At 45.5% G+C, this 23,248-nt stretch overlaps 1 protein-coding gene across 1 annotated transcript in view; it reads right to left on the minus strand.

Moving 5' to 3' along the window:
* Nucleotides 1–2,955: 2,955 nt before the first annotated feature.
* MYO16 (myosin XVI) overlaps nucleotides 2,956–23,248 on the minus strand; it is a 2,821,299-nt gene continuing 2,801,006 nt past the window's right edge. The window contains exon 35 of the mRNA XM_086934162.1: nucleotides 2,956–3,323. Coding sequence (XP_086790288.1) covers nucleotides 3,087–3,323 — 237 coding nt within the window. The 3' untranslated portion in view covers nucleotides 2,956–3,086. The remainder of the gene's footprint in view (nucleotides 3,324–23,248) is intronic.

Consider the following 23,248-nt stretch of genomic DNA (forward strand, 5'->3'; position numbering starts at 1 on the left):
ATGACATCTTTAGGGAATGCCGGATAATTACGTAAGTGTTACTGTGAGGGCACCAAAAGTAGTACAAATTGCAGCAAACACATGCAAACAACAAAATGTGAGCAGATTGTGTTGTGGTGCTTTTATTTATTGCATTATTTTTTAGAACAAAATGCATCCTCACATCAAAAATTGACAAAAGGAGAATTTCATGCTAAAATATGGTGCTAAATTACAGATTTGCATTTCATGTAATTTGACACAATTTTGCAGAAATATTGCTTATTCAAATGAAAGAAAAGCATTCAATTTTACGCATCCATACTTTTGACTCCTAAGTGATGCGTAATAATCAGTGTTGTTTTCTTTTGTTGGCCTCAATGTATGCCTGTGAATATCCGAGAGCATTCCCCTGGATGTAGATCACTTGTTGCAGCGAACCCTATAGTTATGTGTGTATATAATTTGTTTTCAAAAGCATTAAACTTGCAAGTCTGATGCGACTCATGAGTTTCTAGATAACTAAAACAATTCCTTTTGGAGCCACGGGGGACTCCCTGCTAAATGCTTGGCACCATAGACACTTTTGACTGCTTTCAAGGAGTGGACTCATGAGAAAGACCTACTAATGGGCATTCCCTGGATGTGGCCATCAGTGAATGATATTGACTCCTATCACTTTACGATGAGCAGGTAGGGCAGGGATTAGTAAGTGAAACACTAGAGCAGCAACCTCAAGGAGATTGTGTTATTGCTTATTAATGTCGTAATACTTCCTTGAATGCGTAGCGTTAGAAATAAAATACTTTGAATATAAAAAAAAGTATTTATTTATTTATTTATTTCCTTATTAAGCGCCTGAGTCAATTCCCGAAGGGATATCTCTGCGCTGTTGCTTACATTGGACAGTTTACTGTGTAATTTGAAGCTGTAGGGGGAAGTTTAATTAATTTTATGGCAGGGTAAAGAGGTAAGTTTTAAGTTTTTTCCTGAATGGTTCAAGATTCCTGATCTGTTTCAGTTCAGAGGGTAGGGAGTTCCATAGGATAGGTCCTTTGTAAGACAGGGCTCGACCTCCCTGTCTGGCTCTTCTTATCTCTGGGACCTGTAGCAGTTGCTGGTTGCTTGAACTTAGTGTACGTCCAGGGGTGTATGGTACAAATTTTTCTTTTAGATATTTGGGGCTTGTACCAAATAGGCATCTATGTATCATGCTACAGATTTTAAATTTGATTCGCTGCCTTACTGGCAGCCAGTGAAGTTGGCGAAGTAGAGGGCGGGAAGGCGTTCTGGGAGGGGCATTGAGAGCCAGTCTAGCTGCCGTATTTTGGACAACCTGAAGTTTATCCAGCTGTTCCTAATTTGCCGATAAATATAGTCCGTTGCAGTAGTCCATTCTGCTTATTATAAGGGTTTGGATGAGTGTTTTTCTATGATGGTCTGGCAGAAATGGAAAGACGCGTCGCAATAGCCCCACCACATGGAGGCAAGCACCTGCCACTTGAGTGGTGTGCTCCTTGAGCAGGAGCGCCTGGTCTAGTTTGACGCCAAGGTTTTCTGCTATTGGTTTGGGGTTGGGAACAGGGCCTAGCTCCAGGGCCACCATTGTGGGGACCATAGAAGAGTCGCCCCCCCAAACAGCATGACCTCGGTTTTGGACACATTGCATTGGAGGAAATTTTGAGCCATCCAATGCGCTACTGCTCTCATCCCATCCGCAAATGATGACTGTATTGCTGGTGTGAGAGTTTGAAAGGGAAACAAAAGCTGGGTGTCATCAGCGTATGACACCGGAGTGAATCCATAGGATCTTATCAGATTTGCTAAGGGGGCCACATAAATGTTAAAAAGCGTGGGGCTAAGGCACGAGCCCTTGGATGGACATTAATTTATTTACATTGCTATGCTTTGAGTTATGAGAGTCAAGTGCAGAAGGGCTAATTTGGCTCAGTTGCCCAGGATCCACAGTAGGGCAGTAGGTTGGGCCCCAGAACATCTGGAGTAAAAGGCCTGAAACACCACAATTGGGCCCAGTAGTTCCTGTGTGCTCCATGGCCCTCTGAAATGGGTCTTGGCGATTATATTAAGATATATGCATACAATATTTAAATACATTTATAATGCTTGAAGAACGAAATGAAGGAATTCGAGACAGCTTTAAAAACTTCATATTCTATTTATTTGGAAATAGAGTACAAAGTAACAGTTCTTTAGTATCTGTAAACATAAGTAGTAAAGAATAATGTCATTCACTAAGACAAATTATGCTTTCAAACATGGTATTTTGTTTGTGGGCAACACCGACACAAATATTACAAAGCCAGACAGTTACAGTTTTCTGAAGCCCTGTAGGTAATCTTTGAGAAATATTCACCGGAAATGACCTTATTACCTGTATTTCACAGAGTGAAGAGCACCTTTTTGCATAAATATAAAAAATTCCAGTAACATTCGTTAATATTTGTTTGCTAGGCAAATAAAACATGAATATCTAGTAGGAAGTATATCACTACTGTATATGTATATATTTATATATAATTTAATAAACCCATTCATCAAGATACAATAATTATATAACGGTGTTAACTTAAAAAAATATGTACATGGGACATTTTTCTATTTCTTGGAGATTTATGAAACATTTGGATGTTTCGTCTGTACTCATATAAAGTAATCCCGTAGTTGCATTGTAGACTTACACTTGCAAATAATTCTCTCGTAGAAATGATGTGCTTATAATGCAGTGTTTGAGAAACATGGGAAAGAGGAAATACATAAACTCACATGCACATACTATATATGTGCATATATATATAGATATATACACACACACACACATATATTTGTGTGTATATATATATATATATATATATATATATATATATATATATATATATATATATATATATATATATATATATATATATATATATATATATATATATATATATATATACACATACAGACAACTGTATATTTTTTCTAGACTGATTTGATGATCTGATGTGCTCTTTGAAAGACACCTGCATGATCCTGAAAAAGCAATTTGTTCTTCATGGAACATGACAGGGATAGGGGTTATTGCCCTAGGCATACACAAATTAACATTACATGGTGGTGTCACAGAGGCTAGAGGAACGCCTTGAGTCACAAGCGCCATCTTCTGTTTTGTTGCTTAAGCTAGGTTTTTTGCAGACTGGAGGAGGAGGCACTGCCTTCCTCTGTTCCGATTGGTTTAGAATTTTTTGCCAGTCTCCCCCTCCTTCGCACAGTTTTCGCCTCCAGTCCAGAAGTTCCTCCAATGCTGCAGTTTCATTCCCCGAGAGGCGAAGCTGCTGTATGACCTGTAAAACATAACAATATTTTTGTTGTAAAACTTTTTTTATTTGAATGTATCAACAAATATATACCGCAAATGACAGTCATTAGTCTTCTGTTTTATCCTGGAAGTGATATTATTAAGAGTTATTTTACCGTGCAGATGAAAACTTTTATCAGCTTGTTCCTTACAGGTCGCATTCACAAAAACAGACTAAAAATTGAGATTGGGTATCTTTTTTTAATCCGCTCTGTTCTTAGATTACTTTTTGTTATGGAATTGGAAAATAAGTCAAACCTGGAACCTTAAGACCTCGTCATGTAACCAACCAACGACCAAAGACTTAATTTACCTAATTACAACTAACTTTCCTGCTGAAATGTGTTCGGGAATCCTGAGGGTCCATGTGTAGTAATTACATTACCTCCGATTTCCGGGCCATGAACAAACTTCAATTTTCTCACAGATTGATGTTTTTTCTAACCACTCGTAGTTACGCCTTTTGGGCCATATTTATTAAAAAAATAAAGCAATGCTGCGCTGTGTTACAGGGACAGGGCAGGAATGCACCATATGCATCATAAAACAGTGTATTCCTGTCCTTTTCCCAGTGCTGGTACACAATGGGGTGCCTAGTGCCAATGCAGGCGCCTTTGCACCATGGTGCAAGGGTGCCTGCTTAGCATGTAGGATTGTTTTCTGTAGGAAGGGGCACCTTCCTCCACAAAACAATCCCTTGAGGCCCATTCCTCTTTCTATGTGTGCTGCAAAATGTAGCACACATAGAAAGAGGAAGTAACAAGGAGAAATAAAGATATTTCTCCTTGTTATGCCTCACCTGGGAAGGCGTAGCATTTTGGGTCATTCGTAAGTGTACCAGCAATTGAAAAGTCTGTGAATGCGTCAAAATCCATGGGAGTTGCATGGGAACACCCAAGTAATGTCTATAGACCGCGTTCCCATGACAGAGTAACACAAAGCAGTGATTTGTGGAGCATTACTCCTGATTTGCAATCACCTTCGGGATTGCATTGCGCAGGCACCACGTTGCATGGTCCAAAAGTGATGCAACCTCCATACTGTTTTACATTTCCTGGTGAGTCAATTTCAACAAAAGGGGGTACTTACATTTTTGGAGCATAGGTACTGGACCTTTATCTGATCCTAGTCTCCCCCTCTCTTTTATTGGTTTTACATTTACATTTCAAGGTGGCCTGATCATTGTAGAACATATAATTGTTATAACTGCAGGCAGTGAGCAAAGAAAAAAGCTATTTTTATTTATACAACAGCAGAACAAACCTGTAATGAAGTATAGAGGTGCAGAAAGTCTGAACGTTGCACTATATTTTAACTGAAAGGATTGCCTAGAGTGGGTGTTTTCTAACATGTTTTTCTCAACATAAGTATAGTGAAGAGAATGCTCATTACCATTCATGTGTTTCAAATAATTCAGTGTATTCTAATATAATTTTTCCTGTGGGGTTTTCTCTTAAATCCGTACCTCCATTATTTCTATGGTAGGTTGTTGTAGTGCCAGTCATGTGTAGTGCTGGACATAGTACTGTTTTAAGTCGGAACTTACACTCAGAGGCTTGATTCCTGGAACTTAAAGTACATTTTACTGTAATTTCCAGAGTTTGCATTGTTGTTTTACTGTCTCTACTGTCCCTAGTACCCCCTTTTTCTCCTGTTAACCCCGCCTCGCTTTTTCCCACCGCTGCGTCCCCTGCAGCCCCGCCCACCCAATCCCATTTGCCGCCCGCTCCTGCTTCCCAGCTGCTCCTCCCTCCCACATCCCCTCATATGGAGGCTGCGCAGCAGCCGCGCACCTCTGGCACACCGCTGGCGTGCCTAAGGCAAGCCCGTCTGCGCCTGGACCGCGCCCAGGGCCAGGACCCCTGGCACCGGCAAACGCCACGACGCCCGACTCTGCCATGACCCCAGCTCCCTCCACACACTCAACACTAGACGACCATGCACCTGCTGCCTAGCCGCCCTGAAGCGCACCCAAGGACCCTTCTCCTGCCAGAACTGCAGCTTCACCAGCATCTGGCCCGCCAACCCACCTACCGAAGAACCCAACTTCCTCAGATGCATCCTGCTCAACACCCTCTCCGCCTGCAAACACGCTGTCAAACTCTGGGACCTACTCAACACCAATGCCCCAGAAGTCCCCTTCCTGACGGAGAACTGGCTAAACCCCTCCTCGGCATCCGACATCGCCATAGCCATCCCGGAAGGCTACAAGATCACCTGCATGGGCCACACCAATGGAGTAGGAGAAGCAATTGCCATCATCCACAGAAACACTCTCAAAATCTCGATAGACACCGACGACACCCTCAGCACCGCCGAACACCTGCACTTCCATATCCACACCGACCCCAACACCACCCTCAGAGGGACCCTCATCTACAGACACCCCGGACCCCGACTGCAGTTCAGCGACTCCATCGCTGACTTCATCAGCACACACGCCCTCGCCTCCACGGACTACGTCCTCCTCGGGGACCTAAACTTCCACCTCGAGAACAACGACTCCAACTCTTCCACCCTGCTCAACAACCTCCCCAACCTCGGACTCGGACAACTCGTCACAACACCCACCCACTCCGCCTGCCCACATGCTTGACCCCATCTTCTCATCAAGCTCCCACGTCCTCTTCAACCGAACCACCAAACTCAACTGGACTGACTACCGCTGCATTCACTTCACCTTCCACAAACCCACCACACCACCGCACCCAGCAGATGCCCCACCGCCACTGGAGCAAAGTCGCTGAGGACCAGCTAACCACCGCCCTCGCCCATAGCCCACCCGCAGATCCGACCGACCCTGACGCCCCTGCCCGTAGCCTCAGATAGTGGATCGACAACTGTGCCAACACTCGCGCACCGCTCAAGAAGCCCTAAAACACCCACACCAGCAAGAGAGCCAGCTGGTTCACCAAAGACCTGCAGGCCTCCAAGCGAACCTGCCGAAAACTCAAAAACTAAAAAAAACTGGATCCATGAAAGAACACCGGAAAGCCACACAGCCCACAAGAACGCCACCCGCCAGCACCACCACCTCATCAGATCCGCCAAAAGGACCTCCTTCAAAGACCACCTAGACAACAACACACAACAGCAAAGAGGTCTTCAACATCGTGAAGGAACTCTCCAACCTCAGCTCCAACACTAATGACATCCCACCATCATAATACCTGTGCGACTCGCTGGTCACCTTTTTCCATCGCAAGATCGCGACATTCACAACAGCTTTGAATCCGTCACCACGCCACGACCACCACCCTCACCAACCGCCTGCTCGCCTAGACCAACATCAACGACAACGACACCTTCAAGATCATGAACACTATCCACTCCGGATCCCCGAAAGACCCTTGCCCACACCACATCTTCAACTAAGCCAGCAGCACCATCGCACCCCATCTCCGGAAAACGATCAACAGCTCCTTTGAGACAGTGACCTTCCCGGAGAGCTGGAAGCACCCGGAGATCAACGCCTTACTCAGAAACCCAAGGAGGACCCCAAGGACCTCAAGAACTTTCACCCCATCTCCCTGCTCCCATTCCCGGCAAAGGTCATGGAAAAGGCCGTCAACAAACAACTAACCAGCTTCTTCGAGGAGGATAGCATCCTGGACCCAACCCAGTCCGGGTTCCGCAACAATCACAGCACCGAAACTGCCCGCATCGCCTCCACCGACGACATCAGGACCCTGCTTGACAACGGAGAAACAGCGGCCCTCATCCTCCTGGACCTGTCAGCCGCCTTCGACATGGTCTGTCACCGCACCCTACGCAGACGTCTCCATGATGCTAGGATCCAAGAAAAGGCCCTGGACTGGACCACCTCCTTCCTCTCTGGCAGAACACAGAGCGTCCGCCTCCCCCCACCCGCTCCGAAGCTTCCGAGATCATCTGGGGCATACCCCAAGGCTCATCCCTCACTCCAACATTGTTCAACGTTTACATGGCACCGCTTGCCCAGATCGCACGTTCGCACAACCTCAACATCATCTCCTACACCGACGACATCCAAATGATCCTCTCCCTCACCAAAGACCCCCACACCGCCAAAACCAACCTCCACGAAGGTATGAAGGCCGTCGCCGACTGCGTGAGAAACAGCTGACTGAAGCTGAACTTGGACAAGACGGATGTCCTCTTCCTCGGATCCACCCCCTCGGCCTCGGATGACTCCTGGTGGCCGACTGCACTAGGAGCACCCCCCACACCCACCAACCACGCACGCAACCTAGGGGTCATCCTCGACTCCACCCTGTCCATGACGAAGCAGGTCAACGCCATCTCCTCCTCCTGCTTCAACACCCTCCGCATGCTTTGCAGGATCTTCAACTGGAACCCCACCGAAACTAGAAGTACGGTCACCCAGGCCCCCGTCAGCAGTAGACTGGACTACGGAAACGCACTCTACGCGGGAGCTCCGGACAAACTCCTGAAACATCTCCAACGCATCCAGATCGCCTACGCAAGTTTGATCCTCGTCATCCCTCGCCGCAGCCACATCACACTCCACTTAAGTGACCTGCACTGGCTCCCCATCAACAAGAGGATAACCTTCAAATTCCTCACCCACGCACACAAGGCACTCCACAACACCGGACCAGCGTACCTCAACAACCGACTCAGACTCTATACCCCCACCCACAAGCTCAGCTCCAAAGACCGCGCCCTTGCCACAAACCCCCGCATCCGAAGAGTCAATCTTCCACCTCGCCACCAGGACATGGAACACCCTCCCCATCTGCCTGCAGCAGAAGGAAAACCTCCTAACCTTCAGGAGACTTCTCAAGACCTGGCTCTTCGAACAGTATCAGCATCTCCCCCCCCCAACGCCTTGAGACCCTTACGGGTATGTAGTGCACTCTAAACATGCTATGATTGATTGATTGATTCACTTAAAACATACTAAAACATGTACGTTTTGCCTATACCTATGGGTGGAGAGTTCTCCACCATCACTGCAAAGTCTCGGCATACATAAGTATGGATTTTAATAGTAAATGTGGGAGGGACACAGGGCAGTGGGCGTGAAAAGTGCTGACTTAATACTAAAGGAGATGAGATTAGGGAGGAGATGTAGGGATGGTCAGGGATGGGTTTGGGCAGGGATTTCACCCACACAAACAAAAGTAATCAGTTGATTTACTCTGGGGATGGAAGAATGTAACTTACACTTTTGTAGTAAGTATACATTCGGAGTCTGTGAAAACCGAAAGTAGTAAACTTACTACAGCATGTAAACTTTTTCAAAAGTGTAAGTTACCTTTGTTAATCAGTCCTGGAGTCTGTGAAATAGGAAAACTAGTAAACGTACTCAAAAGTGTAAACCTACTCAAAAGTGTAAGTTATGTTTTGGAATCAGTCTCACATAGTGTAAATATACATATTTCCTCTGTGACCCACGTGGATGGAGCAACATACTCAGCTGTAGTGGACTGGAAGGTACCTTTAAGCAGTGGAGATCAGTAGGCAACTCTCCCTGTGCATGCAACAGAAAAAAACAGCATTCCAATGAGTCGTTGCCACTTCTGTCCATTCTCTATTGCTTGGTGCACTGGTGACAGTCATGCTCAGAAAAGGAAGGATGCACATGGTGGGCCTCTCCAGACCTTTGAACACCACTTTGAGTGTTCAATCCATTTAAATGTATCTCTCATTAGCTAATAATCATGCTGAAAGGCCATCCTGGTCTTAAGCTGGCACACACATATGGCCCCAGGAAAGCTAGATGGGTTTATTCTGAGCTCCGTGCCTTTCCTTTTATGACTAAACAGACCTAAAGTATCTATGCCATTTCAGGAGAGTCTATGCCTGGCACCAAAACCTTGCAATACATCCTGGGGCACAATAAGCAGAAGTGGCTGGAATGCCTTTGAAATAGACTGGTGTGAATTGGTTGATGTACTTGGCCTGATTCAAAAAGGTAAACATACACTTTTGTGTAATTTCACGATTGTTTGATAATACCAAAAGTATTTTACTAGCAGAATCATTATGTGTCCAGACATAAGTAGATAGGACAGTACTTTCAAGTAGTCAAACTTCTTTCAGCAGGACAAACAACTGGTTGAATCCCACTTCTGATTCAACTGGGGCAGCTGCAGCTCAGAGGCAGTCTGGTGGCTGCCTTTGGCTCTTTTTGTAAAAAGTTGGGGAAAAGTTTACAAGTGTCCAGTCTTGCAATCTAGAATGGGGAAGGAGTACACTCTAACACAAGCCAAGGGTCCAGGACTTGGGGTTAGAATTCAATCTCCCAGAAGCCACCAGCCAGGTCCAGTTGGAACAGGTCAGATGGGCAATCCAGTTTCTTGGGCTTCTTGCAGCTTTTGGGGTGGAGGCCACTCGTCTGTTCTGTGTTTGAGCGAGAGCAGGTACATACTTGGAGTTTCTCCCCACAGGTTACAGAAGGTGCAGTCCTCTTTCTGAAATTAGGGTTCAGTGGCTGGCACTAGACGCAAAGAGCTCCAATATACACATCCTCTTCTTTTATAAAATGGGGTCAATTGTAGATACTGGTCACAAAAAGTAGTTGCAAATCGAGACAGTTTGTTTTGCGCCAATATATAATTTTGAGAGACAACCTGTGTATTAATATGTCCAACCTGCTCAATTAACATTTGTGAGGTAAATCAGTCAGTCAGTCAAAATATCTTTATTCGATTTAGTTAAAAATCATACAAAGAGATAAAAGCATTTCATACATTTTAAAATATATACAGTACAGTTATTTACAGATCATTTACAATAACAAGCAAATCAGAGCATACGTGGGATTAATGAAAGATAGTTCATTTAGTAAAACACCAGGATCTCGCATCTTGATTAACACAGTTTTACAGGGGTCATTGATCTAATGAATATGTTTTTTGATTCTAGCTGCAGCTACCAAGAAGTTAGCCATACAAAAAGTAGTACGTAGGTTAGTCAATAATTGTAAGTAGAGCAGGGCTGGTCTCACTTGTGTGAAGCCAGCCTCCTTCAAAACCGGTACCAGGTATTTTTTTCTTGGCTCTAAATAAAACCAGCAAAACATAACAAAGTGCATGGTGTCTTGGGTGGAAAAATGATCACAACTACAGGGGGGGCTAGTTCAGGTTTTTCCCATGTTTTAAAATTCCCCAAATAAAAATGTAACAAATTAAACCTGAACTTAATTAGAAGGAACCTGTGAAATGGGATAGTGACGAAACCAAGATAAGGTGCTAATGCAAATGAATTAACAAGTAAATAGTGTCTCCTCACCGCTGGTTTCGCTAGTTCCTTTTCCTCACGACATGCTCTTGCCCTCCCCATAAATTTCTTTTTAACGATGTCGATATCCTGGATCTTGATGTCTTTAGGGGAGGTAAAGAGCTCTGGTTGTCCCATATCTGAGAACGCCTTCATCAGATAGGCCAACCATGGAATCCTCCTAAAGTGGCCTAAAGACAAAACATCAGCCATGATCTTATGGTTGAGTGGCAGATCTTCATTGAGCCAAGTCTTCAACCAAAAGATCAGGGGTGCCATGTTCAGCCCATCAGTGAGGAAGTCTAAACCCACCTCCATATGTATGGAATAAGTCGGTGTAGACTGAGGAACAGACAGAAGTGTCCGTATGAATCTGTTCTCCGCTTTCTAAAATCATTTTTATTATTTTCTTTTAATAGATCTATAGGTCGCAAATTGGAACTCACTGTAATTTGTCAAAATCACAGGGACGGTAACCTGCAAAGTGCAAAGGTCAGAAGATCATCATCCCTGTGATTGAACTTTAAAAAGGAAAACTTTATTTTAAACTAGCCTAATTTCTTTAATTTCAATTACAAACTATAACATTTTCTTTTTTTAAACTTTTTTGATGAGAATTTGCAGGGCTACCCTGGACTACTGCCTACTTCCCTGAAAGTTGTACCCAATTCGCAAAGGGGAAGGTGTTCAAAAGGGTCCTACCTCTTTTTGCAAATCTGGTGCCACCCCAACTTAAGAGACTGTAACATTTCAACAGTTTGCAAAAGCAAATGTGATAGCAAGCCATTGACACAAGGATATTTCGAAAGAATTAAAAAAATATGGACCTTCCAAATATCAAATCAGCATTCAATCACAATAACATTTTGGGATTTCAGTATTTAACACCTTACCCCCTTTGTTTCCATGGGCATTATGACACATGTTCATTACCCCTGTTCAGACCAATCACCTTTATGCTTAATTTTTGCCTTTTTACATTTGTAGTTTTTTTTCTTAACCTTCATGTGGGCCTTTATTTTCTGTATTTCTTAAATGTATTGTTTTTGATCATGCTGTCCCTTACATACCTTTCTGCTTTTGTCTAGCTACCTAAGTAGAGTTAATGAAGCCGTCAGGAAATACTTGTACTTCTCTGCTGAGCATTTGCTGTTAAATCATGGTCTCAAATTGGCTACAGAGGAGCTGCTGCACAATCTCTAATGCGATGCAGAAGACAAGGCGTAAGGAGGAAGGAGTGACCGCAGTTGTTGCTGCTGCCGGAGCCAAGGAATGGTATTGTCTGGCCAGCTATCAGTGTGGTCAGTTGTAGCCTGGAGCAAGGACACTGTAGGCAGTGGCTGACACAGGTTGTGCTTCGATTGGGACTCCCTGCATCCACTGGCAAGTGTTTTTTTTATCAGCGCCCACTCCCTGTGGGTGCCACCCACTTTGACCCACCCTATCATCCATTGCCACAACTGTATCCAGTCACAGAGATAGACACGAGATGGAGAGGTGTGCACTGTCCCTTGGAGCTTTGTTTCCTGGTGAGTGTCTGGGCTTTTGGGTCTCTGGCGGTGTGAGGAGGAACTGCATGAAATGTGGTGGGCTGCGTATGCACAAGGCTGCAGCTCACCTGTCTGCTTATCCTTCACTAACTGTGATGAAGCCATTAAGCATTCTTGGGATCATTGACATTACCAGACAACCAACATCTCTAATTATTATTATTATTATTAGGAGCTTATAAAGCACACTTATACCCAAGGGTGTCCTGCGCTACTCTCTGACTCCCAGGAGAACAGATGGGGGCCTATTCCCTGAATAACCATGTTTTCAGCCCCTTTCTAAAAGAGAGGAGCTCTGAGGCATTCCGGAGTTGCACCGGCAGGCTGTTGAAGGCTTTCGCTGCACAGTAGGAAAAGCTGTTTCCTCCCCAACTGGCCTTTTTTATTCTGGGCACCGCAACTAGTCTGCCTTCGGAGGAGCACAACACTCTCCCAGGAACATACCATTCAAAGCACCTACTCAGAAACTCTGGGCCGCTGCTCCTCAGTGCTTTGATGACAGTGTACAGAGCTTTAAATTGTGCTTGTCTTGTCACTGGCAGCCAGTGCAGTTACCGGAGTCCCTCTCGTACAGAGGGAAACCTTGGAATCCCTGTTAATAGTCTCGCTGCAGGGTTTTGTACCAGCTGAAATCTGTACAGGTGTTTTTTTTTCAGATTCAGGTACAAACTGTTGCAGTAGTCCAAGCGCGACAAAATGGAGCTGAGACTACTGTCCTGAAGCCCTCGGCTGGAAGAAAAAATGACATTTTTCTCAGTATCCTAAGGATATAGAAGCATGCTGATACCACTCCGATAACCTGATCCCCGAAATCAAGTTTCTGGTCCTTGATCACACCCAAATGTTTTGCCTTACCAGTGGGGGCTGGTAGCTCTACCATGGCTTCAGTCCCCATATCAGGTGTCTAGATGTTATGGTTGTACCCAAATATAATGACCTCAGTCTTCCCTGCATTCAATTTAAGGCAGTTGGAGGCAATCCAGTCAGCAATGTATTTCAGACAGTCATGGCACCTCGAAGCCATTTCAACTTGGGACCCTCGCTGTATGGATAACATAATTTGTGTGTCATCTGCGTAGGATGTGAGTTGCAGACCAAAGGATCTTATCAAAGCAGCCAGTGGGCTATCATAGATATTTAAAAGCGTGTGGCTCAGGGAGGACCCCTGCGGTACCCCGCAAGGGAGGGCAAAAGGTTTAGATTTGTCCGGCCCCAAGTCTACTGTTTGGATTCTGGCAGCCAAAAAAGATTTCAGGAGGCTCCAGGCCATGTCTTCCACCCCCCGCTCTTGGACAGATGGTCCATCAGCACCCCGTGATGGACCGTGTCGAAGGCTGATGACAGATTCAGCAGAATCAAGGCAGCCACCCCCCCTGATCAACCGCAACTCTAACCTCCTCCTTGGCCGTAATCAGGGCCAGCTCCGTGCTATGTCCTGCACGAAACCCAAACTGTGTGGGGTCGAGTGCCTTATTCCCCTGAAAGAAAGAGCTGAGTTGCCTATTTATGGCCTTCTCTAGCATTTTTAGCCTACAGCGGCAGTCGGGATGTGGGTCTGTAGCTATTAGGATCATTTGTATCCAAATTGGTTTTTTTTATTAAGGGAAGTATCGAGGCGGATTTTTACCTCCTGGAAAATTCGCCAGAATCTATGATAGTGTTAAACAAGGGGGTAAGTGTGGTTGCAATGACCTCGGGACAGTTTTTAAGTACCAGAACCAGGCAGGGATCACTAGGAGAGCCTGACCGAGCCGCCTGCAGTAGGCTTATGACCTCAGCGGTCTGTAGCGGACTAAAACCCTCTAATCTATCTGAGGCCAACCTCGCCCTTGATTCAAGGCTGATTGATGCCTCCCCCACCTCCCCTTGAGCATTGGAGAAGGAGGAGAAAATCCCTTCTACCTTATTCCGAAAAAAGGAGACTAAAGATTCACACAATGCTGGACTACTGTGTGTAATGGGTTTGGTAGAGATCGTCAGCTTCGGGATCATACCTTGAAGGACTTCAGTTGTTTTCACCTTGATAGGTATATGAGTCCTTAACATAACTGGTGGTTGAGCATGCATCGTAGAAGCAGCTGAAGTATGCTCATACCTCACATGTCTACAAAGGTCTTCTCCCTTGTTGGATCAGTAGTGGCCTATTACTTGAACTGAGCTGAGTATCCTCACAATGCTGCCTGCCGGGTTCCAGCTCATGGAGACTTTGTGGTGAGTATGGCGAGGGCAGAGGGGAACCTAGCATGGTGGACAGGGTCACTGGGGCACAAGGTCAATTTGGGGAGAAATCATCTAAGGGAATTGATCCCAGTGAGCAATCATCCTCTAGTGCAGCTTACGGTGAAGTGGTGGAGCAGACTAGTGGAGTGAGATGTGAAAAAAGACTTTAAGGGTCTCATATACATTAAAACAAATGACTGTTAAAACTTTTTTGAAAGAGATGTGTAGGGCTTAGTCCAGTTCGAGTGAGTCTTTATTGACACAAAAAGTCTGAATTGGGCTCCAAGAAAGTAATTCCATATTAGAGCTATATCTAACCTGCCAGAGATTCCTTCCTTTTTTCCACAGCTTGGTGATGGGAGGGAAGGAATCACATATGATGAGACAGCGACCTTAGAAAGTGATTATTCACAACTGAATCCTTAAATAAGTCAAGAGGAGTTTCAGGGGTTGCTATGCCTGTTACCTCCGATACACTACATGTGTATAATGAGGAGAAAAAAATGAGAGCCTGAGAAAATACTGAATGAGTAATATCTGTAGCTAAAGGTACTTGATTACACTCTTCCAGATAGAGATTTTTAATTACAAATGAATTATGAGAACGAAGCTTCAGGGAATCTGATGGACCTGCATAACATTCCACCGCTCAGAGAGACACTAGTTCTTTTTGAAAGCAGTTCTCTCACTGTAGAGTATCTCTCTAGCTCTCCAAATTTGATTCTAAGTAAAAGCCCTCCTTCACCAGGAGACTATGTCTTTGTCTCTGAAACTGTCCATTTGCTTCAGAGTATTTTGGAATTGATTTTAAAATTATTGGGGAAAACAACTTTTAACTCTGACCATGTGCTGGAATTCCTTTCCAGACATTTTTATTTTTATTTTTTTATTTAGCAACTTCAAAATGCATACAAAAATAAAAAAGATTACAAGAATATTTCAATATTAATCCGTTAAGAGATAGATATAGATGCTAATGCATATAGAACATTTAGATTTTTACAACAGAGATATGTCACAAATACATATTTATATTTACAGGGGTACATCCTATTACCAAGTACTTATTAAAACCTTTCTTTCCAAGTGATAATAGGAAGCCAAATTTGGATACCCTGTTGTCTAGCCTTTTTGCCCTTAGCTGAATAGATTGCCATTTCTTGATTAAATATCCCCAAAAAAGGGTTAAGCAAACTTGAAAATTAGGAGGGTCGGCATCTTTCCATCGGGCAGCCAAAATTATCCTGTATACAGCCATACCCAAAAACAAACATATTTCTTGTTCTTTGCTGTGCCTTAAGGTATTATCATATCTCAAAACATAAAGGGTCGGGGACATATAAACTTTGTGTCCAAATATCCCTTCCCAGAATTTGGGCATTTTGGATTTAAAGGTAGTTAATTTGGTACATTCAGCGAACATATGTAGTAAATGGGCCGGGCCTGTACCACACCTTAGACACTTATGCTCAGTTCTTTTCCCCCATGCATACAATTTTGCTGGTGTAAAATATAAATTGCATACAGTCTTGTATAGTTGGGCTTTAAGGGAAGATGTTAACAATAACCTAGGAGTGAGGAATAGGACCTTATCAATGTCAACATTTGGGTTGGTCAATTTAGTTGCCCAAAGTGACTCTGTTCTCTCCAAGTCATCCTGTTGTTGCTCCATTAATAGCCCATAAAGTGTGCCTATCCTAGAAGTTTTTTTGCCTATATGACCAAAAATAGGAATGTTAAACAGAGAGGTATTTGAGAGTTTTGCAGTAAGAATGGTATTTATTTGGATATATTTAAAAAGGTCAGAGGTCGAATTGTTAAATTTTGTTTGGAGATTGGAGAACCTGACACGGGGCTCAGCATCTAGAAAATCCACCACTGATAACACTCCCAGGTTTTCCCACCTCTTTGCAATATCATCATTAACTTGCCTAGAGAGCAGAAAAGAGTGCCATAGCGGTGTATATTTATTAATATTAGGAATATTCATGTGTTTGCAAACTTTCTTCCATACCTTCCATGCGCTATTAATGGTTTTGAACTTGACCTTCTTGTAGTAAGATGGTTCTATCTGTCTCAACAAGAGCCCCTTTGCTTTATCTCCAACAGCTAACTCGTAAATTGTGGGGATCCCATTCCCAGCTATATTATTACTTATTGGGTTTATATTTAGTAGGGGAGACATCCCTTGAAGGAGAGTGGCCCATAGGTAAAAGGTTATGTTTGGGGACCCTAACCCCCCTCTCTCCTGTGGTAAAGAAAGAAATTTCATGGATCTCCTTATTTTACCGTATCCCCAAATGAATTCAGAGATTTGTGACTCAAGGGCCATTATTATCTTATCCTCAACAATTATAGGGATTGCCCGAAAGGAATAGAGTATCCTTGGGAGGATATTCATTTTAACAAAGTTTACTCTACCAATAATTGATAGATGTAAACTATTGACCCTCACGAGGTCCTTTTTTATATTTTCAAGCAGGGGGCCATAATTAAATTTATTGATATTTTCCATCTGCGGGGATATAGATACGCCAAGATGTACAGCGTTAGCTGCCTTTCTGGAATCATTAAATATAATATTATTTGTACAAATAACCACAGTTTTTTCACGGTTCAGAGAGTATCCATTTACAAAAGGGGGTGGTGATGAACAGAGTGTCTGAATTGAGCAGACCACTCTTACCCAGTCCAAAGATCAGGGCTTGATCCATCACCGTTATTTATCTCACTGCCCCATCCCAGCTCAGAATCTGGCTATATGCAAATCAGTCTGTCCCTGGCCCAGTGCATCATGGGAACAGGGCAGACTAAACTACCAAGCCAATTCTTTACCAGAAAGGAGACAAGCTACCGGGGACCGGTTTCTGGCATTTCAGCCTCTTCGGCCCGGCTTGCTTGAATCCTGATGGAGCAGTGAGAAAGGGACTCATGTCTGAGTATACCCTGCCACACCTATAGTGGCCAAAATCGATTTACAAAAGGCGGTGGTGATGAACAGAGTGTCTGAATTGAGCAGACCACTCTTACCCAGTCCAAAGATCAGGGCTTGATCCATCACCGTTATTTATCTCACTGCCCCATCCCAGCTCAGGATCTGGCTATATGCAAATCAGTCTGTCCCTGGCCCAGTGCATCATGGGAACAGGGCAGACTAAACTACCAAGCCAATTCTTTACCAGAAAGGAGACAAGCTACCGGGGACCGGTTTCTGGCATTTCAGCCTCTTCGGCCCGGCTTGCTTGAATCCTGATGGAGCAGTGAGAAAGGGACTCATGTCTGAGTATACCCTGCCACACCTATAGTGGCCAAAATCGATTTACAAAAGGGGGTGGTGATGAACAGAGTGTCTGAATTGAGCAGACCACTCCTACCCAGTCCAAAGATCAGGGCTTGATCCATCACCGTTATTTATCTCACTGCCCCATCCCAGCTCAGAATCTGGCTATATGCAAATCAGTCTGTCCCTGGCCCAGTGCATCATGGGAACAGGGCAGACTAAACTACCAAGCCAATTCTTTACCAGAAAGGAGACAAGCTACCGGGGACCGGTTTCTGGCATTTCAGCCTCTTCGGCCCAGCTTGCTTGAATCCTGATGGAGCAGTGAGAAAGGGACTCATGTCTGAGTATACCCTGCCACACCTATAGTGGCCAAAATCGATTTACAAAAGGGGGTGGTGATGAACAGAGTGTCTGAATTGAGCAGACCACTCTTACCCAGTCCAAAGATCAGGGCTTGATCCATCACCGTTATTTATCTCACTGCCCCATCCCAGCTCAGAATCTGGCTATATGCAAATCAGTCTGTCCCTGGCCCAGTGCATCATGGGAACAGGGCAGACTAAACTACCAAGCCAATTCTTTACCAGAAAGGAGACAAGCTACCGGGGACCGGTTTCTGGCATTTCAGCCTCTTCGGCCCGGCTTGCTTGAATCCTGATGGAGCAGTGAGAAAGGGACTCATGTCTGAGTATACCCTGCCACACCTATAGTGGCCAAAATCGATTTACAAAAGGGGGTGGTGATGAACAGAGTGTCTGAATTGAGCAGACCACTCTTACCCAGTCCAAAGATCAGGGCTTGATCCATCACCGTTATTTATCTCACTGCCCCATCCCAGCTCAGAATCTGGCTATATGCAAATCAGTCTGTCCCTGGCCCAGTGCATCATGGGAACAGGGCAGACTAAACTACCAAGCCAATTCTTTACCAGAAAGGAGACAAGCTACCGGGGACCGGTTTCTGGCATTTCAGCCTCTTCGGCCCGGCTTGCTTGAATCCTGATGGAGCAGTGAGAAAGGGACTCATGTCTGAGTATACCCTGCCACACCTATAGTGGCCAAAATCGATTTACAAAAGGGGGTGGTGATGAACAGAGTGTCTGAATTGAGCAGACCACTCTTACCCAGTCCAAAGATCAGGGCTTGATCCATCACCGTTATTTATCTCACTGCCCCATCCCAGCTCAGAATCTGGCTATATGCAAATCAGTCTGTCCCTGGCCCAGTGCATCATGGGAACAGGGCAGACTAAACTACCAAGCCAATTCTTTACCAGAAAGGAGACAAGCTACCGGGGACCGGTTTCTGGCATTTCAGCCTCTTCGGCCCGGCTTGCTTGAATCCTGATGGAGCAGTGAGAAAGGGACTCATGTCTGAGTATACCCTGCCACACCTATAGTGGCCAAAATCGATTTACAAAAGGGGGTGGTGATGAACAGAGTGTCTGAATTGAGCAGACCACTCTTACCCAGTCCAAAGATCAGGGCTTGATCCATCACCGTTATTTATCTCACTGCCCCATCCCAGCTCAGAATCTGGCTATATGCAAATCAGTCTGTCCCTGGCCCAGTGCATCATGGGAACAGGGCAGACTAAACTACCAAGCCAATTCTTTACCAGAAAGGAGACAAGCTACCGGGGACCGGTTTCTGGCATTTCAGCCTCTTCGGCCCGGCTTGCTTGAATCCTGATGGAGCAGTGAGAAAGGGACTCATGTCTGAGTATACCCTGCCACACCTATAGTGGCCAAAATCGATTTACAAAAGGGGGTGGTGATGAACAGAGTGTCTGAATTGAGCAGACCACTCTTACCCAGTCCAAAGATCAGGGCTTGATCCATCACCGTTATTTATCTCACTGCCCCATCCCAGCTCAGAATCTGGCTATATGCAAATCAGTCTGTCCCTGGCCCAGTGCATCATGGGAACAGGGCAGACTAAACTACCAAGCCAATTCTTTACCAGAAAGGAGACAAGCTACCGGGGACCGGTTTCTGGCATTTCAGCCTCTTCGGCCCGGCTTGCTTGAATCCTGATGGAGCAGTGAGAAAGGGACTCATGTCTGAGTATACCCTGCCACACCTATAGTGGCCAGAATCGATTTACAAAAGGGGGTGGTGATGAACAGAGTGTCTGAATTGAGCAGACCACTCTTACCCAGTCCAAAGATCAGGGCTTGATCCATCACCGTTATTTATCTCACTGCCCCATCCCAGCTCAGAATCTGGCTATATGCAAATCAGTCTGTCCCTGGCCCAGTGCATCATGGGAACAGGGCAGACTAAACTACCAAGCCAATTCTTTACCAGAAAGGAGACAAGCTACCGGGGACCGGTTTCTGGCATTTCAGCCTCTTCGGCCCGGCTTGCTTGAATCCTGATGGAGCAGTGAGAAAGGGACTCATGTCTGAGTATACCCTGCCACACCTATAGTGGCCAAAATCGATTTACAAAAGGGGGTGGTGATGAACAGAGTGTCTGAATTGAGCAGACCACTCTTACCCAGTCCAAAGATCAGGGCTTGATCCATCACCGTTATTTATCTCACTGCCCCATCCCAGCTCAGAATCTGGCTATATGCAAATCAGTCTGTCCCTGGCCCAGTGCATCATGGGAACAGGGCAGACTAAACTACCAAGCCAATTCTTTACCAGAAAGGAGACAAGCTACCGGGGACCGGTTTCTGGCATTTCAGCCTCTTCGGCCCGGCTTGCTTGAATCCTGATGGAGCAGTGAGAAAGGGACTCATGTCTGAGTATACCCTGCCACACCTATAGTGGCCAAAATCGATTTACAAAAGGGGGTGGTGATGAACAGAGTGTCTGAATTGAGCAGACCACTCTTACCCAGTCCAAAGATCAGGGCTTGATCCATCACCGTTATTTATCTCACTGCCCCATCCCAGCTCAGAATCTGGCTATATGCAAATCAGTCTGTCCCTGGCCCAGTGCATCATGGGAACAGGGCAGACTAAACTACCAAGCCAATTCTTTACCAGAAAGGAGACAAGCTACCGGGGACCGGTTTCTGGCATTTCAGCCTCTTCGGCCCGGCTTGCTTGAATCCTGATGGAGCAGTGAGAAAGGGACTCATGTCTGAGTATACCCTGCCACACCTATAGTGGCCAAAATCGATTTACAAAAGGGGGTGGTGATGAACAGAGTGTCTGAATTGAGCAGACCACTCTTACCCAGTCCAAAGATCAGGGCTTGATCCATCACCGTTATTTATCTCACTGCCCCATCCCAGCTCAGAATCTGGCTATATGCAAATCAGTCTGTCCCTGGCCCAGTGCATCATGGGAACAGGGCAGACTAAACTACCAAGCCAATTCTTTACCAGAAAGGAGACAAGCTACCGGGGACCGGTTTCTGGCATTTCAGCCTCTTCGGCCCGGCTTGCTTGAATCCTGATGGAGCAGTGAGAAAGGGACTCATGTCTGAGTATACCCTGCCACACCTATAGTGGCCAAAATCGATTTACAAAAGGGGGTGGTGATGAACAGAGTGTCTGAATTGAGCAGACCACTCTTACCCAGTCCAAAGATCAGGGCTTGATCCATCACGGTTATTTATCTCACTGCCCCATCCCAGCTCAGAATCTGGCTATATGCAAATCAGTCTGTCCCTGGCCCAGTGCATCATGGGAACAGGGCAGACTAAACTACCAAGCCAATTCTTTACCAGAAAGGAGACAAGCTACCGGGGACCGGTTTCTGGCATTTCAGCCTCTTCGGCCCGGCTTGCTTGAATCCTGATGGAGCAGTGAGAAAGGGACTCATGTCTGAGTATACCCTGCCACACCTATAGTGGCCAAAATCGATTTACAAAAGGGGGTGGTGATGAACAGAGTGTCTGAATTGAGCAGACCACTCTTACCCAGTCCAAAGATCAGGGCTTGATCCATCACCGTTATTTATCTCACTGCCCCATCCCAGCTCAGAATCTGGCTATATGCAAATCAGTCTGTCCCTGGCCCAGTGCATCATGGGAACAGGGCAGACTAAACTACCAAGCCAATTCTTTACCAGAAAGGAGACAAGCTACCGGGGACCGGTTTCTGGCATTTCAGCCTCTTCGGCCCGGCTTGCTTGAATCCTGATGGAGCAGTGAGAAAGGGACTCATGTCTGAGTATACCCTGCCACACCTATAGTGGCCAAAATCGATTTACAAAAGGGGGTGGTGATGAACAGAGTGTCTGAATTGAGCAGACCACTCTTACCCAGTCCAAAGATCAGGGCTTGATCCATCACCGTTATTTATCTCACTGCCCCATCCCAGCTCAGAATCTGGCTATATGCAAATCAGTCTGTCCCTGGCCCAGTGCATCATGGGAACAGGGCAGACTAAACTACCAAGCCAATTCTTTACCAGAAAGGAGACAAGCTACCGGGGACCGGTTTCTGGCATTTCAGCCTCTTCGGCCCGGCTTGCTTGAATCCTGATGGAGCAGTGAGAAAGGGACTCATGTCTGAGTATACCCTGCCACACCTATAGTGGCCAAAATCGATTTACAAAAGGGGGTGGTGATGAACAGAGTGTCTGAATTGAGCAGACCACTCTTACCCAGTCCAAAGATCAGGGCTTGATCCATCACCGTTATTTATCTCACTGCCCCATCCCAGCTCAGAATCTGGCTATATGCAAATCAGTCTGTCCCTGGCCCAGTGCATCATGGGAACAGGGCAGACTAAACTACCAAGCCAATTCTTTACCAGAAAGGAGACAAGCTACCGGGGACCGGTTTCTGGCATTTCAGCCTCTTCGGCCCGGCTTGCTTGAATCCTGATGGAGCAGTGAGAAAGGGACTCATGTCTGAGTATACCCTGCCACACCTATAGTGGCCAAAATCGATTTACAAAAGGGGGTGGTGATGAACAGAGTGTCTGAATTGAGCAGACCACTCTTACCCAGTCCAAAGATCAGGGCTTGATCCATCACCGTTATTTATCTCACTGCCCCATCCCAGCTCAGAATCTGGCTATATGCAAATCAGTCTGTCCCTGGCCCAGTGCATCATGGGAACAGGGCAGACTAAACTACCAAGCCAATTCTTTACCAGAAAGGAGACAAGCTACCGGGGACCGGTTTCTGGCATTTCAGCCTCTTCGGCCCGGCTTGCTTGAATCCTGATGGAGCAGTGAGAAAGGGACTCATGTCTGAGTATACCCTGCCACACCTATAGTGGCCAAAATCGATTTACAAAAGGGGGTGGTGATGAACAGAGTGTCTGAATTGAGCAGACCACTCTTACCCAGTCCAAAGATCAGGGCTTGATCCATCACCGTTATTTATCTCACTGCCCCATCCCAGCTCAGAATCTGGCTATATGCAAATCAGTCTGTCCCTGGCCCAGTGCATCATGGGAACAGGGCAGACTAAACTACCAAGCCAATTCTTTACCAGAAAGGAGACAAGCTACCGGGGACCGGTTTCTGGCATTTCAGCCTCTTCGGCCCGGCTTGCTTGAATCCTGATGGAGCAGTGAGAAAGGGACTCATGTCTGAGTATACCCTGCCACACCTATAGTGGCCAAAATCGATTTACAAAAGGGGGTGGTGATGAACAGAGTGTCTGAATTGAGCAGACCACTCTTACCCAGTCCAAAGATCAGGGCTTGATCCATCACCGTTA

The sequence above is a fragment of the Lissotriton vulgaris genome, chromosome 8 (genome assembly GCF_964263255.1).
Source record: "Lissotriton vulgaris chromosome 8, aLisVul1.2, whole genome shotgun sequence".
Taxonomy (NCBI): Eukaryota; Metazoa; Chordata; class Amphibia; order Caudata; family Salamandridae; genus Lissotriton; species Lissotriton vulgaris.